The sequence below is a fragment of the Pteropus medius genome, unplaced genomic scaffold (assembly GCF_902729225.1).
Source record: "Pteropus medius unplaced genomic scaffold, Ma_sr-lr_union100, whole genome shotgun sequence".
Classification (NCBI taxonomy): Eukaryota; Metazoa; Chordata; class Mammalia; order Chiroptera; family Pteropodidae; genus Pteropus; species Pteropus medius.
Window position 1 is genome coordinate 3,215,599 of NW_024356248.1, and position 12,831 is coordinate 3,228,429.

General features: G+C 35.7%; 1 protein-coding gene across 1 annotated transcript; it reads left to right on the plus strand.

Annotated features, from left to right (window-relative positions):
* Nucleotides 1–11,250: 11,250 nt before the first annotated feature.
* On the plus strand, nucleotides 11,251–12,282 carry LOC120600799 (olfactory receptor 1440-like). The gene has a single exon (XM_039860329.1). The coding sequence runs from the start codon at nucleotides 11,338–11,340 to the stop codon at nucleotides 12,280–12,282; it is 945 nt and encodes a 314-aa protein (XP_039716263.1). The 5' UTR covers nucleotides 11,251–11,337.
* The last annotated feature ends 549 nt before the right edge of the window (nucleotides 12,283–12,831 follow it).

The following is a 12,831-nucleotide window of genomic DNA, read 5'->3' on the forward strand; positions in this document are numbered from 1 at the left end:
TTATGGGGTGCCTTTTAGATCTTAGGACACAAAGCATACAGAACAGTGTATGAAAATGGCTATAGTAGCACTTGTAAGTCCTGCAGTATATTGTGTAACTTTTCATAAATATCTGTTTCCCTTCTACTCCCTGGGAGAGAATTGTACTTCACCCCTTTGAAGCTGGTTTTGGCTGTGTAACTTGTTATAAGAAATAAAATGTAAGCAGATGTGCCATATTTTAGTTCCAGGCAGAGGCTGTATATGTGTGTGCTTTTTTAACTTCTTCTTCCCCAATGCTCCCATTAGTGGCTGACTCATAAAGAGTAAGATGATGATGCAGTAGAAGTGCTCCCAGCTGACCCAAGATGGACCTATAGTATCAGCAAGAAATAAATCTGTTTTGAATTATTTGCTACTGTAGCATACTCAGTCTATCATAGCTATTATAGAAATTTGTACAGGTAGTGGTGTGTTATTTTAAAAAATAAACTATTAACATTTGTAAGTTTATTTAGGGCCAGGCAGTTGGTGTCAAGGAATCTGTTATTGCTAAGTGGAAGGATAGCAGTTTACATTTGGCATAATGAAATATTTGGTACCTTGTCACCTGAGATAACTTGGAAGGGAGACTCTATGGGAAAACAGAACGCTTGTAGCAGGAGTTGGTTGCTGTTGGATGTATTTAGCAAAGTGATGCAAAAATGGGATGAGCTCACAAAACAATTGGTCAGTTTTCAGGCAAGAATGCAAGAGAATACAGAAAGAATCAAGAAATTTGGAGACTTGAAGAGTTAAAAGAGCTTTTTGTATGCAGTTAGTAAAGATAAAAATTAGAGGGACTTTGAGAAAAAAAAGACCAATAAAATTCAGCCTTGTATGAAGAAACAAATCAAGAATATGGTCATCATACCCCATTGCACAACAGGGGCTGGAAGGAGTATGTCTGGAATGCAGGGGATTCACAGGAGCATCTCCTGACGCTTCTGTGCCCAGGAGAATGGTTAATAGGAAATTGCAGCAACCAGGAACTAGCAAGAGCAAGATGATTAAGGGCTCCGACTTTTCAGGGATATAGGTGTGGGTTAACCCTCTAGACAAGCAATGTAGACAAGTCGAAATAATGGCTAAGAGTGAGTGAAATCTGAAATCAGTGGTGGAGGGATGTGATTAATCAGCGGGGACGTCAGAACTAGCTGCCACGTCAAGGACAGTAATTTGTTTCACTAACCCTATTGACTGTACCTCCCTTCTTGGGAAGAAGTGAGGGCACCTAGTTCCCACAAAAGCAGAGCCTTCGTATTGTGTGATATGTTTTGGTGTCAGATACAAGGGGAAGGCACAAAAAAATCTGAGTGGTGCAAAGGTTTATTTGTATCAGATATTTCCTCTCTATCTCTTCAGATTCTCTGAGTCTCACCTGTTGTTTCTGGAGCTTTTTGTTACAGCCCAGTTGTTGCCGTAACAACCAATCTGTAAGGCCTCTAACCCGTTTCACTTGGGCACTACCTGACAATGTCTTGCCTCACGCTCACTCCCTTTTCTACACAAAGTACTAACTGTATCCTTGATCGAGGAGAGTAAAAAAAAACTTTTCTTTTTTTTTGTTGTTATCTCATTCTAAAATATTTGAACAGGTATGTATACATTCTTTAAGAAGAGCCACCTTATCTCATTGCTGTAGACAATATTAAGGAGAGAGAAAAATCATCATGCACAAAAAAGACGAGCAAATGTAAAACTAGAAGTTACATTTAAATAATCAGAATAAACACCTGTGCAATTTACTTACTGGAGAGGAAAATAGAAGCAGAGGAAGGCTTTTAAAAATCCACTGATGTGGCACGCAAGGTCCAGGATAAATTTGTGGGACATGTAGACATTTCTCATGACTTCTCATAGGTACTTGGACAGAAAAGCCGGTGAGGCAAAGCACTGATGGACTTATAAAGTGACACAGAATGAGACATGTGTCTTCTAAATTTGGATATTAAAAATACATGAGCAATCTTACTTATGGGATAGTCTTGCTAAAACTATCAAAACTGAATCATATTAATCATGCCCTATATGCAACTACCAATTTACATGAACTACAAAGGACAGAAAGACATATTAAACTATACTATGGGGAATCAATTAGAAAAATGTAAACTGTGAGAAATTCCAAAGGAAAAATGAATTTGAGAGAGTGGAGGAGGGCGGGGGAGGGTGAAAATTGACATGTTAAAAGAAGGCGAAACTCCTCCAGAAAGGAACAAAGGCTTGCCCACACCTCGACTTTAGCCTAGTGAGACTGATTGTGGACATCTGACCCCCCAGATACTACAAGATAATAAATCTGTGTTACAAGTCAAAAATTAAAAATGCAAAATTCATTTTAGCATTCAGGTATGCATACTTGAGTGATGAAACTACAAAGAAAAGTCAGGTGACCGACAGTTCTGATAAAGACTTCAAATGTTGGGTGACCATCCAACCTAGTTTGTCTGAGACAATCTTGATTTGTGTTTACTGTCCTGACATGATTATTAATAACTCCTTTTCATGACCAAGGTTGTTCATTTTGGATAATAAATGACAGGATCGCCTGTCTTGAGAGTCCCTACCAGATGTCATGATTCTGAAGGTCTGGAAAGGAAAAGTGGAACTTGATTTATTTCGGTCACAAAGGGCACGCGATGGTGTGGAGAGATGAAATCAACTGGGGGCATTTCTCATTTGTTTTCCTATCCAACACTCTCGAGAGTAATTAACTGAAGATGGTGTTCTTTGTTAATTGCCTCTTCTCTCTCCACACTGGATCCTAAGGATACATTTAAGAGAATCTTTAGTTGGAAGCCTCTCTCTTATAGCAATGGTGAGTAGGAGCCATGGCTGAAAGCACAGAGCCTAGGGAAAGTAAACGTCTCCATCTTGAATGCTCATAGGATGTCCAGCTCCTGGAAGAACTGTGCACATCTGGGCATCTAGAGCGAGGTCAAGATTCAGCTCCAGGAGAAGGCAGCTGTGGAGGCAGCACTTCCCACATTTCTCTAAGACACAGCTGTCAGAATATCAACAAGAATATCTGGGTGGGTAAAATTTGAAAGAGCTTGCTTTCTTCAATTTGGCTTTCTTTTCTCTTCTTGCAACCCTGTTCTCCCATACCCTCAACCCGGAGACCTCATGCATCCGATTTTGATGACTATTTTTACTTTTTTATTTTTTTCATGATAACCATGCTCCCTCTCCCCTATCCCAATGGGATTATTTGAATTTTAACAGAAACCAAGGTATTTGAACCAAAATAAGAACATCTAATATGGAATTTCAGACATTAGCAAGTAGGTGGAGTAAGGAATGCAGGGTATGAAGATTTGTTGATAGCCCAAATTTTCACCACCAAAAATTCCATTTTTTTTTCCTGCAAAAGATTTTTAGTTAGCAAAATATTTTGAAGATGTAATCAGTATTATTCACTATTAATATAACTCCCTTTTTTTTTTGTAGTTTAGCACTCTATTACATACTTTATATATTATACTTCATTTGGTCTTCACAAAAACTCTATGGAGTGATGATCATTCTTCCCTTACAGATGAAGAAATGGGGCACAAAGAGATGAAGTGATTTGCCTAATAATATCGTAAAGTTGGTAAACGGTGGAGCCAAGTATGCTCTACTTCTCAGTAAATAATTTAATTTCCCATTTCTGTCTATCAGAGACTAGTAGAAACTTTTGTGTAATCTGAAATAGAGTAGCCAGCGAGAGTTGATGTAATTTTACTCCAAAGCAATTGGATGGTCTTAATTTGCGTAAATATATGATTTTAACAGCTTTTTGAAATATTAAAACTCATCCTCCACTGCTGTCACGGCGGACCTGGGAGGTTATTAATTGCTCTACCATTGGATGCTGGGGGTGACTCGTGTTAGCTACAGCTGATCCTGGGTCAGTGTGACCTTTGACCCTACCTACTCTTATTTTTTTCTTGTTTATACTTTAATGATGATCTTCAGACTTCAAATGATTTATGGATTTAATCAAATGGTACAATGCTAATGACTATGAAAATAAAGATGAAAGAGACACACGTTTTTCATGTACATTTGCAGGATAGCAGAATTGTTGAATACCCAACCTTGGAGCCAGTCTACTAAGCGAATTCTCAAGTCTCTCACTTATTAGCATTGAGGCCCTGGACAACTTCCCTAACATCATGTGCCTCATATCAAAATAGGGTTATTGTGAGGATTAAATGGATTTATATATATATATATATATTAGAAGAATGAGTAGGAAAGTAAGTGCTCAATAAGTATTTATCATTATTATTATAGACAGATAAACAAAAAGGTAGACATTTATGGTACTGTACCCTAAAAGTTACAATTGATTTGTCCATTTGTTGTTGAAAGCCTGTCAATATGCAAACTCTTTTTACGATAGTTAACATACTTCATTTCATGTTGCCTAAGGATTTCATTAAGAATCAACATTTATTTTACATTTTGTAGCCTCTTGTTTCTAATTCATTTAAGGGTCTAGTTAGGGCTTAAAAGGTTCAAGACACAAGTAAACTAGCCTATCCCCTACCTTGAATCCTGAAATATGACCAATGTCAAGTCAATGAGCTACATGTTCCCCATTGTTGGCCTGCATGCCCTACCTTTGTAAGTGGGTCATTTTGTGCCTTAAATTTTCTAAATACGAACTTCTTTTCTCTTTTCTTTCTTCCTTGCTTCCTTTTCTACTTCCTTCCTTTTTTCCTAATTTCAAGGAATAATAAAGAGAAAATAACTATTAAAGACCGGACATACTTTCCTTTACTAATTTAAGAAGTTTACATTGGGCAGAAATTACTAATCTGTCACTGTGAACATTACAAATCACGACGACACCATTCACTACATGAAAGGCTACATGAAATTTAAAGATTTATATACTGATAGAAATACATTATAACATAGTAAGTCAAGTTCAATGAGAGCAACGACCTCAGTTCCCATGAGAATGTTATTGTCTCAGGATGGTCAGATCTCCTGGCTCCTGAGGCTGGTGCAGGAAAAATTGTGATGCACAGAAACACTTCAGATAATTTTTCCTACTTTAGCTCCAGCTAGAGAGAAACTCAAACTCTGCTTCTCATTCCATGATTGAAGACTTTCTGAACATACACACAAGCTCGCACACACACACACACACACACACACACACACACACACACACACATCCTCATCCAAATTGGCATGATGGTATTTCAGTGAATGAACAACCCCTTAAAATTCTCGTTTAGTCTCATGAGTGCAATTGTTTTTAAACATTGAAGAAAATCCATCATGGTTCTACATAGTTTAAAGATTTATATACTGATAGAAATAAGTTATACCATTATCGATCGGAAGCATCAGCTTAATCTTAGGTTCTGACAAAGACTGTGTATTTCTTCAGCACTACAGGAGCGTGCCCCTCGTCCAGAGCATGTGAGCCTTGGGAGGTGTTCACAAAAAATGCAGGTGCTGAGTATGGCTTTGCTTTCCTAAGATGTAGCTACATTCAGCCATTCTGTCAGCTTTCAAAACAGTTTGTACTCTGGTTAAATCTCATTTAACTTATTTATTCTTCAGAGCAGTGGTTCTCTAAGTGTGCTGTTGGGACCAGCAGCATCAGCATCACCTGAGAACTTGTTAAAAATGCAAACTGTCAGACTCCACTCCAGATCTACTATGTCAGGAATTCTTGGAGGTAGGGCCCAGCAATCTGTGTATTAACAAGCCCTTAGGGCGATATTTATGCACATTGAACTGTGACTACACATTGAAATCACTCGTGGAGTTCTAGCAAACATGAATGCCTGGCTCCCAGCTCCAGAGAAGAAGATTTAATTGGTTGGAGATGCAGCCTGAACAATGAGGCTTTTAAAAGCACACTAGATGATTCCAACGTACAGCCATGGTTAAAACGCTCTGCTTTAGAAGGATAATTTTCAGGCCAGGATGAGTGAGCTACAGAAACACTAGAGAGAAATCTGTGCAGGTGATTTTCTCCTCTGTCCCAGTATTACAACAGTCGAGGGAAACAAGACATTGAAAAGTCCAGTTGGATGAATTTGGGTAACTTACAAGATAAAAGGCAAAATGCAGAGGGGTTCCCATGACTACTTTGTCTATATTTCATTTCCCTTCCTCTCCCCCAAATTGTAGAAATTAGTATTTCCTATGAGACTACTTATGAATTATTCAGTTCCAGTCTGGGCATAGAGTTACCGTAACATAGCCATGTGTACGTTCGTTCACTTTTATGCTTTCGCTCTCATCAGTAAATCATATTGACAGATATTGGCCGCTTACCATACGCAGGTTCTTTTCTGCTCATTTCCTTCACCGATTATGTATTAACATAGACAATTATTTCAATAAGATATCTATACCAAACCAATAACTATACTTTCTAAAACAAAAATATTTAATGAAAAAAGCAGCATTATATTACAGTACTGAAAATCTCAGGAATGGCTGTTGAACAATAGACAGTGAGACTCTGATATCTGAATCGTTTTGAAAATTTTTTCAAATTAAAAAAGGTTATTCTGGTAAGAACTCTTAACATGAGATGCATGTAGCCTTAACAAAATTTGAAGCGCACTGTGCAATATCGTTAACTATAGACATGATGTTCTACAGCAGATCTCTAGAACATATTTATCTTGCATAACTGGAGCTATATACTCTCTGAACAGCAGCTCCCCGTTTCTCTCTACCCTCAACCCCACCCCGGCAACCACCATTCTACTTCAATTTCTATGCCTTGTATATGTAAAGTTATGTGCTGTTTGTCCTTCTGTGATTGGCTTATTTCACTTAGCGTAATATTCTCCAGATTCATGCATATTGTCCCAAATGTCAGGATTTTCTTTATTCCTAAGGCTAAATAATATTGTACTTATGTACCACATTTTCTTTCTTCATTCATCTTTTGATGGACATTTAGGTTGCTTTCATATCATGGCTATTGTGAATAATGCTGCAATGAATATGGGTGTGAAGTATCTCTTTGAAATCTTGACTTCATTTATTTTTGGATATATATCCAGAAGTGGGATTGCTGGATGAAATGGTAGTTGTATTTTTAATTTTTTGAGGAACCTCCATACTATCTTCCGTAGTGGCTGTAACATTTTACATTCCCACCAGCAGAATACAGAGGTTCCCCTTTCTCCACATCTTTGCCAACATTTCTTGTCTTTTTTTTTTTTTTAATAATAGTTTTCTTCACAGGTGTGAGGTGATACCTCATTGTAGTTTTGATTTGCAGTTTCCTGATAATTAGTGATGTTGAGTGTCTTTTCATATATCTGTTGTCCATATGTATGTATTCTTTGGAGAAATATCTATTCAATTTGTTTGCCTATTTTTAAATCAAGTTATTTGTTTTGTTTTGTTTGCTATTGAGTTATAGGAGTTTTTTATATATATTGGATATTAACCTCTTATGAGATACATGGTTTGCAAGTATCTTCTCCCATTTCATAGGCTGCCTTTTCATTCCGTTGCTTGTTTCCTTTGCTGTGCAGAAGCGTTTTAATTTGATGTTGTCCCATTGATCTATTTTTATTTTTCTTTCTTATTCTTTTGGAGTCAAATCCAAGAAATCATTGTCAAGATCAATGTCATGAAATTTTCCTCTCTATTTCCTTCTAAGAGTTTTATAGCTTCATGTTTTATGTTTAAATCTTTAATCCATTGTAAACTGTTTTGTGTATAGTGTGAGATAAGGATCTAATTTCATTCTTTTACATGTGGATCTGCATTCAATCTATCGCAGTGTAGTGTGTTAGGTATGAGAAAATGTGGCACATGGATATGTAATTGGAAAAAGAAGGAGTATTTATTTAATTATGCTCATCTTCACTTTACATGTATTTTTAATTAAATTTATTGGGGTGACATTGGTTAATAAAATTATATAGGTTTTAAGTGTACAATTCAATAATACATCATATGTACATGGCATTGTATTTCCCTGGTATCTAGTGAAGTTGAGCATCTTTCATATATCTGTAGGCTGTGTCTATGTGTTTTCTTGGGAGAAGTGTCTGTTGAGGTCCTTTGCCCATTTTTTAATTGGATTTTTTTTTGTTGAGTTGTATGAGTTCTTTGTATACTTTGTATATTAGCCCCTTATTAGAAATGTTGTTTGCTAACATCTCCTCTCATTCAGTAGGTTGCCACTTTGTTTTGTTCATCGTTTTTTTTTTGTTTGTTTGTTTGTTTGTTGCTATGCAGAAACTTTTTAGTTTGATGTTGTTCCATTCATTTATTTTTGCTTTTATTTCCCTTGCCTTTGAAGTTGAATTCATAAAACCCTCTCTAAATCCAGGGTCCATGAGTTTAGTACCTATGTTTTCTCCCATGTAATTTGTTGTTTCAGGTCTTATATTTAGATCTTTGACCCATTTCAAGTTAATTTTGGTGTATGGTGACAGATAGCAGTCTAGTTTCAGAGTTTTGCATGTGGCTTTCCAATTTTCCCAGCACTATCTGTATAGAATCACACACACACACACACACACACACACACACAAAAACCCCAATAGCCAAAGCAGTTCTAAGAATAAAGAACAAGGCCAGAGATATCACACTGCCTGGCTTCAAATCATACTAAAAAGTGACAATAATCAAAAGAGAAAAAGAGACACACAGACCAATAGAACAGAATGGAGAGCCCAGAAATAAACCCCTGTATATATGGGCAAATAATTTTCAATGAAGGAGCTAAAAACATACACTGGAGAAAGGAAAGCCTCTTCAATAAAATATTTATTTATGAAGCTAAGAATTAGAAACAATCCAGAAGTCCATTAATAAGTGAATGGGTGAACACATTATGGTATATACATACAATGGACCATTAACCAGCTGTTAAAAGGAACAAACTACTGATGACCATAACTACATGGATGAATCTCAGAAACATTATGTTGAATGAAAGAAACCAGACATAAAAGAGTGCATACATTTTTATTCTATTTATTTTGAATAATCCAGAGTGGGCAATTCTAATATATAGGGACAGAATGCCAGTTGGTTGTTGCTTATGGCAAGAGATTAGCAAAGAGGACTGAATTGAAAAAGGCACAAGGGAATATTCTATAGTGAAAGAAGCGATCTACATCTTAATTGTGGTGGTATGCAAATGGGTGAAAAAATTTGTCAACTGCACGCTTAAAATTTATACATTTTATTGTGTATAAATTATACTTCACTTAAGTTGATTTTAAAATTTGATTGTCCTTCTGCCCTTGCTACACTAATTAGAATATGTAAATGAAAGATTAATAAAATATGTGATAGTGTTTTGCTTTGTTTTTTTGACACAATTAAAACTAGTTTAAAGATAAGGCAATGTTTTCCTTGTTTTGACCCTGAGGATAATGCTTTCAATATTTTACCATTGAGGATGTAATTTACTGAGGTTGGTTGTAAGCTTTCTTTACAAGAATAAAATATTTCCCTTATTCGCTATCTTTTAAAAGTCATATATGTTTTTTATTAGTTTTATCTGTTTATGTGATTATATTGCTTCCTTCTTTAATCTCGTAATTACATTAACTGATGAATTACATTAACTGATTTTCTAGTTTTAAACCAATCTCGCTTTTCTGGAAAAAACCCAACTTGTTCATAATGTTGTATTATTTTTATTTTGTGTTGGGTTCAATTTGCCAAAATTTTGTTTAAGATGTTTCTAATCTATTAAGTTTGTAAGTGAGTGTGGCTATAATATTTCTTTATTATTCCATCCTTGTCAGGTTTTTGGTATTAAGTTATACTCCCACAAAAGTAGTTAGAAATTGCTCAGATTTCCATACTTTGAAAAATTTTGTGTATGATTGAAATCGTTGTTTTCCTTTAATTTTTTGTACAACTTGCTAATAAAACCATTTGAGTCTGGAGTTTTCTTCATGGGAAAAGTTTTACTATTGATTCAATTTTTCTAGTATTTATAGAATATTCAGATTTTTCTATACTCGAGTCAATTTTGGCAAGTTATATTTTCCTAGAATTTGTACATTTTATTTAAGTTTTAAAATTTATTGACAGAAAATTGTTTAGAGTTATATCCCCTTTTCCGTTTTTTAAAAATTTTGGTTTACTTGGTGTCACCAATAAAGTCAAGAATCAACTTTCCTGACATATCAAGAATCAACTTTTGATTTTGTTGTATTATTTTGAAATTCTTTATACTTAATTAAATTTTTATTGTTTCCTAATTGTCTATGAATTATAGTCAGATCATTTGTTTTTATCTTTTACACGCATTTAATACATCTATATCTCTCTACGTACATCTTTAGTTAAGTTCACAAGATTTGTTAAGTGTTCTTACTACAGAAAAGATGATTATGGTATGTAAAGGAGGTGTTAGCTAAAGCTATGATGGTAGTCATATTGCAATATATAAATATATCAAATCAACGCATTGTACACCTTAAAATTATACAATGTTGTGTTGTCAATTTCAATAAAATATTTTCAGTAAAAAATAAATTTTCAATAAAAAAGTCCACAAGATTTGATGAATAATATTTTTCATTATATTTAAGTTACAAATATTTTCTAATTTCTATTATAATTTATTATTTGACTTCTGATAGTTTAGAAATATGTAACTAGTTTCCAATTACGTTTCTTAATTACCAATTTGTTATTGATTTCTAACTTAATCACATTGTAGTCTGAGAAAGTTATCTGTTTGACCAATCCTTTAAAATTTAAATTTTAAAAGTTTTTCACAAACTAAAAGAGTGCTTCAAAACTATATTATGTGCATGGCACACATTGCACATAATGGAACTAATTAAACCTCAAATAAACCCTAGAAGATAGGTTCTGTTATTGTTATCCCTGCTTTAAAGATGAATTAACTTAGGCAACTTAGGCAGGAAGTTAACAGACAACCTGTTTAGAGTCAATAAACCAAAAACAGCTATGTGACATCTAAGGCCATGCTCTCAGTCACTAATCCATGCACAGGAGTTATAACCCCATTAACAATATTCTAAAATTTCCAAAGCGTCTTTTAAGAAGGGTTTTCCAAATGTTGATATACTTTCTTCTGTCTTTGTAAGAGCCTGATGGGTTAATGATGGAAAGTGTAATTATCCTCCTTTTATATATCGGAAAATTGACACACTGAACCATTATAGATATTTGGGGCAAAGTGAACCAGTGTTATTCTAAAATGGCTCAACATTTCTCTGATTCTGTGTTCAGTGTGGGTAGAAGGTAGTTTATTTCAACAGAAATTGAGATAACAACTGACTTAGAGATTTATTCTCTTCTTTCCCTGCAGATCCTAGCATCATTAATGCAATGACTGGGGGAAGAAACAGTACAAAGATTATAAAGTTTATTCTCTTGGGATTCTCTGAATTTCCAAAGCTCACCACAGTCCTCTTTTCAGTATTCCTAGGGATCTACCTGATAACAGTGTCCTGGAATATGGGCCTCATCACCCTCATTAGGATGGACTCCCGCCTGCACACACCTATGTACTTCTTCCTCCGTAATCTGTCCTTGCTGGACATCTGCTATGCGTCCACTATAGCCCCCAGAATGCTCTCGGATTTCTTCAAGAAGCATAAATTCATCTCCTATGTGGAGTGCACCGTGCAATACTTCTTCTTCTGTGGCCTGGGTCTGACTGAGTGCTGTCTCCTAGCAGCCATGGCTTATGATAGACATGCTGCCATTTGTAATCCTCTGCTCTACACAGCCATCGTGTCTCCCATTCTCTGTGTGCAGATGGTGGCAGGATCTTATCTAGCTGGATTCTTTAGCTCATTTATCCAACTATGCGCCTTTCTTCAGCTCCATTTCTGTGGGCCAAATGTCATCAATCATTTCTTCTGTGACCTGCCCCATCTGCTGGTCCTATCCTGCTCTGACAGCTTTTTTTTCCAAATCATGATGTCTATGTTCACAGTGATCTTTGGGTTCATATCTGTCCTAGTTATCATGATATCCTATGGTCATATCGTTGCCACCATTCTGAAGATCTCCTCAGCTGAAGGCAGGTCTAAGACTTTCAACACCTGTGCTTCTCACATGACAGTAGTGACTCTCTTCTTTGGTTCAGCTATCTTTGTTTATATGTATCCTAATTCTGATGATTTTCAGAGCCAAAACAAGTTGGCATCGGTCTTATACACTATTATAACCCCCATGCTAAATCCACTGATTTATAGCCTGAGGAACAAGGAAATCAAAGATGCCCTAAACAGATGGAAGAAGAGAATCTTTTCCCGGTGTTACTAATTATTGAATTTATTTCAGATGTACAGTGCAGAAAAAAATGTCAATTAAAACATTGACCCATAACTCTTCTAATTGTGGACTGAATTACAGTTGCTATACTCTTCTTATATAAACCCATTACTGGCATAAAGACAGGAAAATGCGTGAGAAGTATCTGAAAGCTCAATATATCCATTCTTCCTCAGCTATGACCTAATGCATCAATAGGCCAAGCAACCCACAAGTACTTTTGCAGCTAGTAATGGTGATGCACCCCTTCATCTTAAATATTCCTTCCCTACCTAACATACACTACCTTGAGGACCAAAGGTGCCAGTTCTGATCAAGGCCTCCAGGTTAAAACTTTTTGTTTTAACCTCTTGAAATTATAGATTAATTTCTCCATTTATGTGTTAATTTAAACAAAAGTAACCATACCAGATCAAAGATTTGTCATCTTCACCCGAAAAAGAAATTTGTTGTAATGGGAACGCTTAGGTTTCTGTCATAGTTAAGGTTTGGTTGACCAGTTGGCTCTTTAGGGATCTCTAGACAATTCTTTGTCTGCTG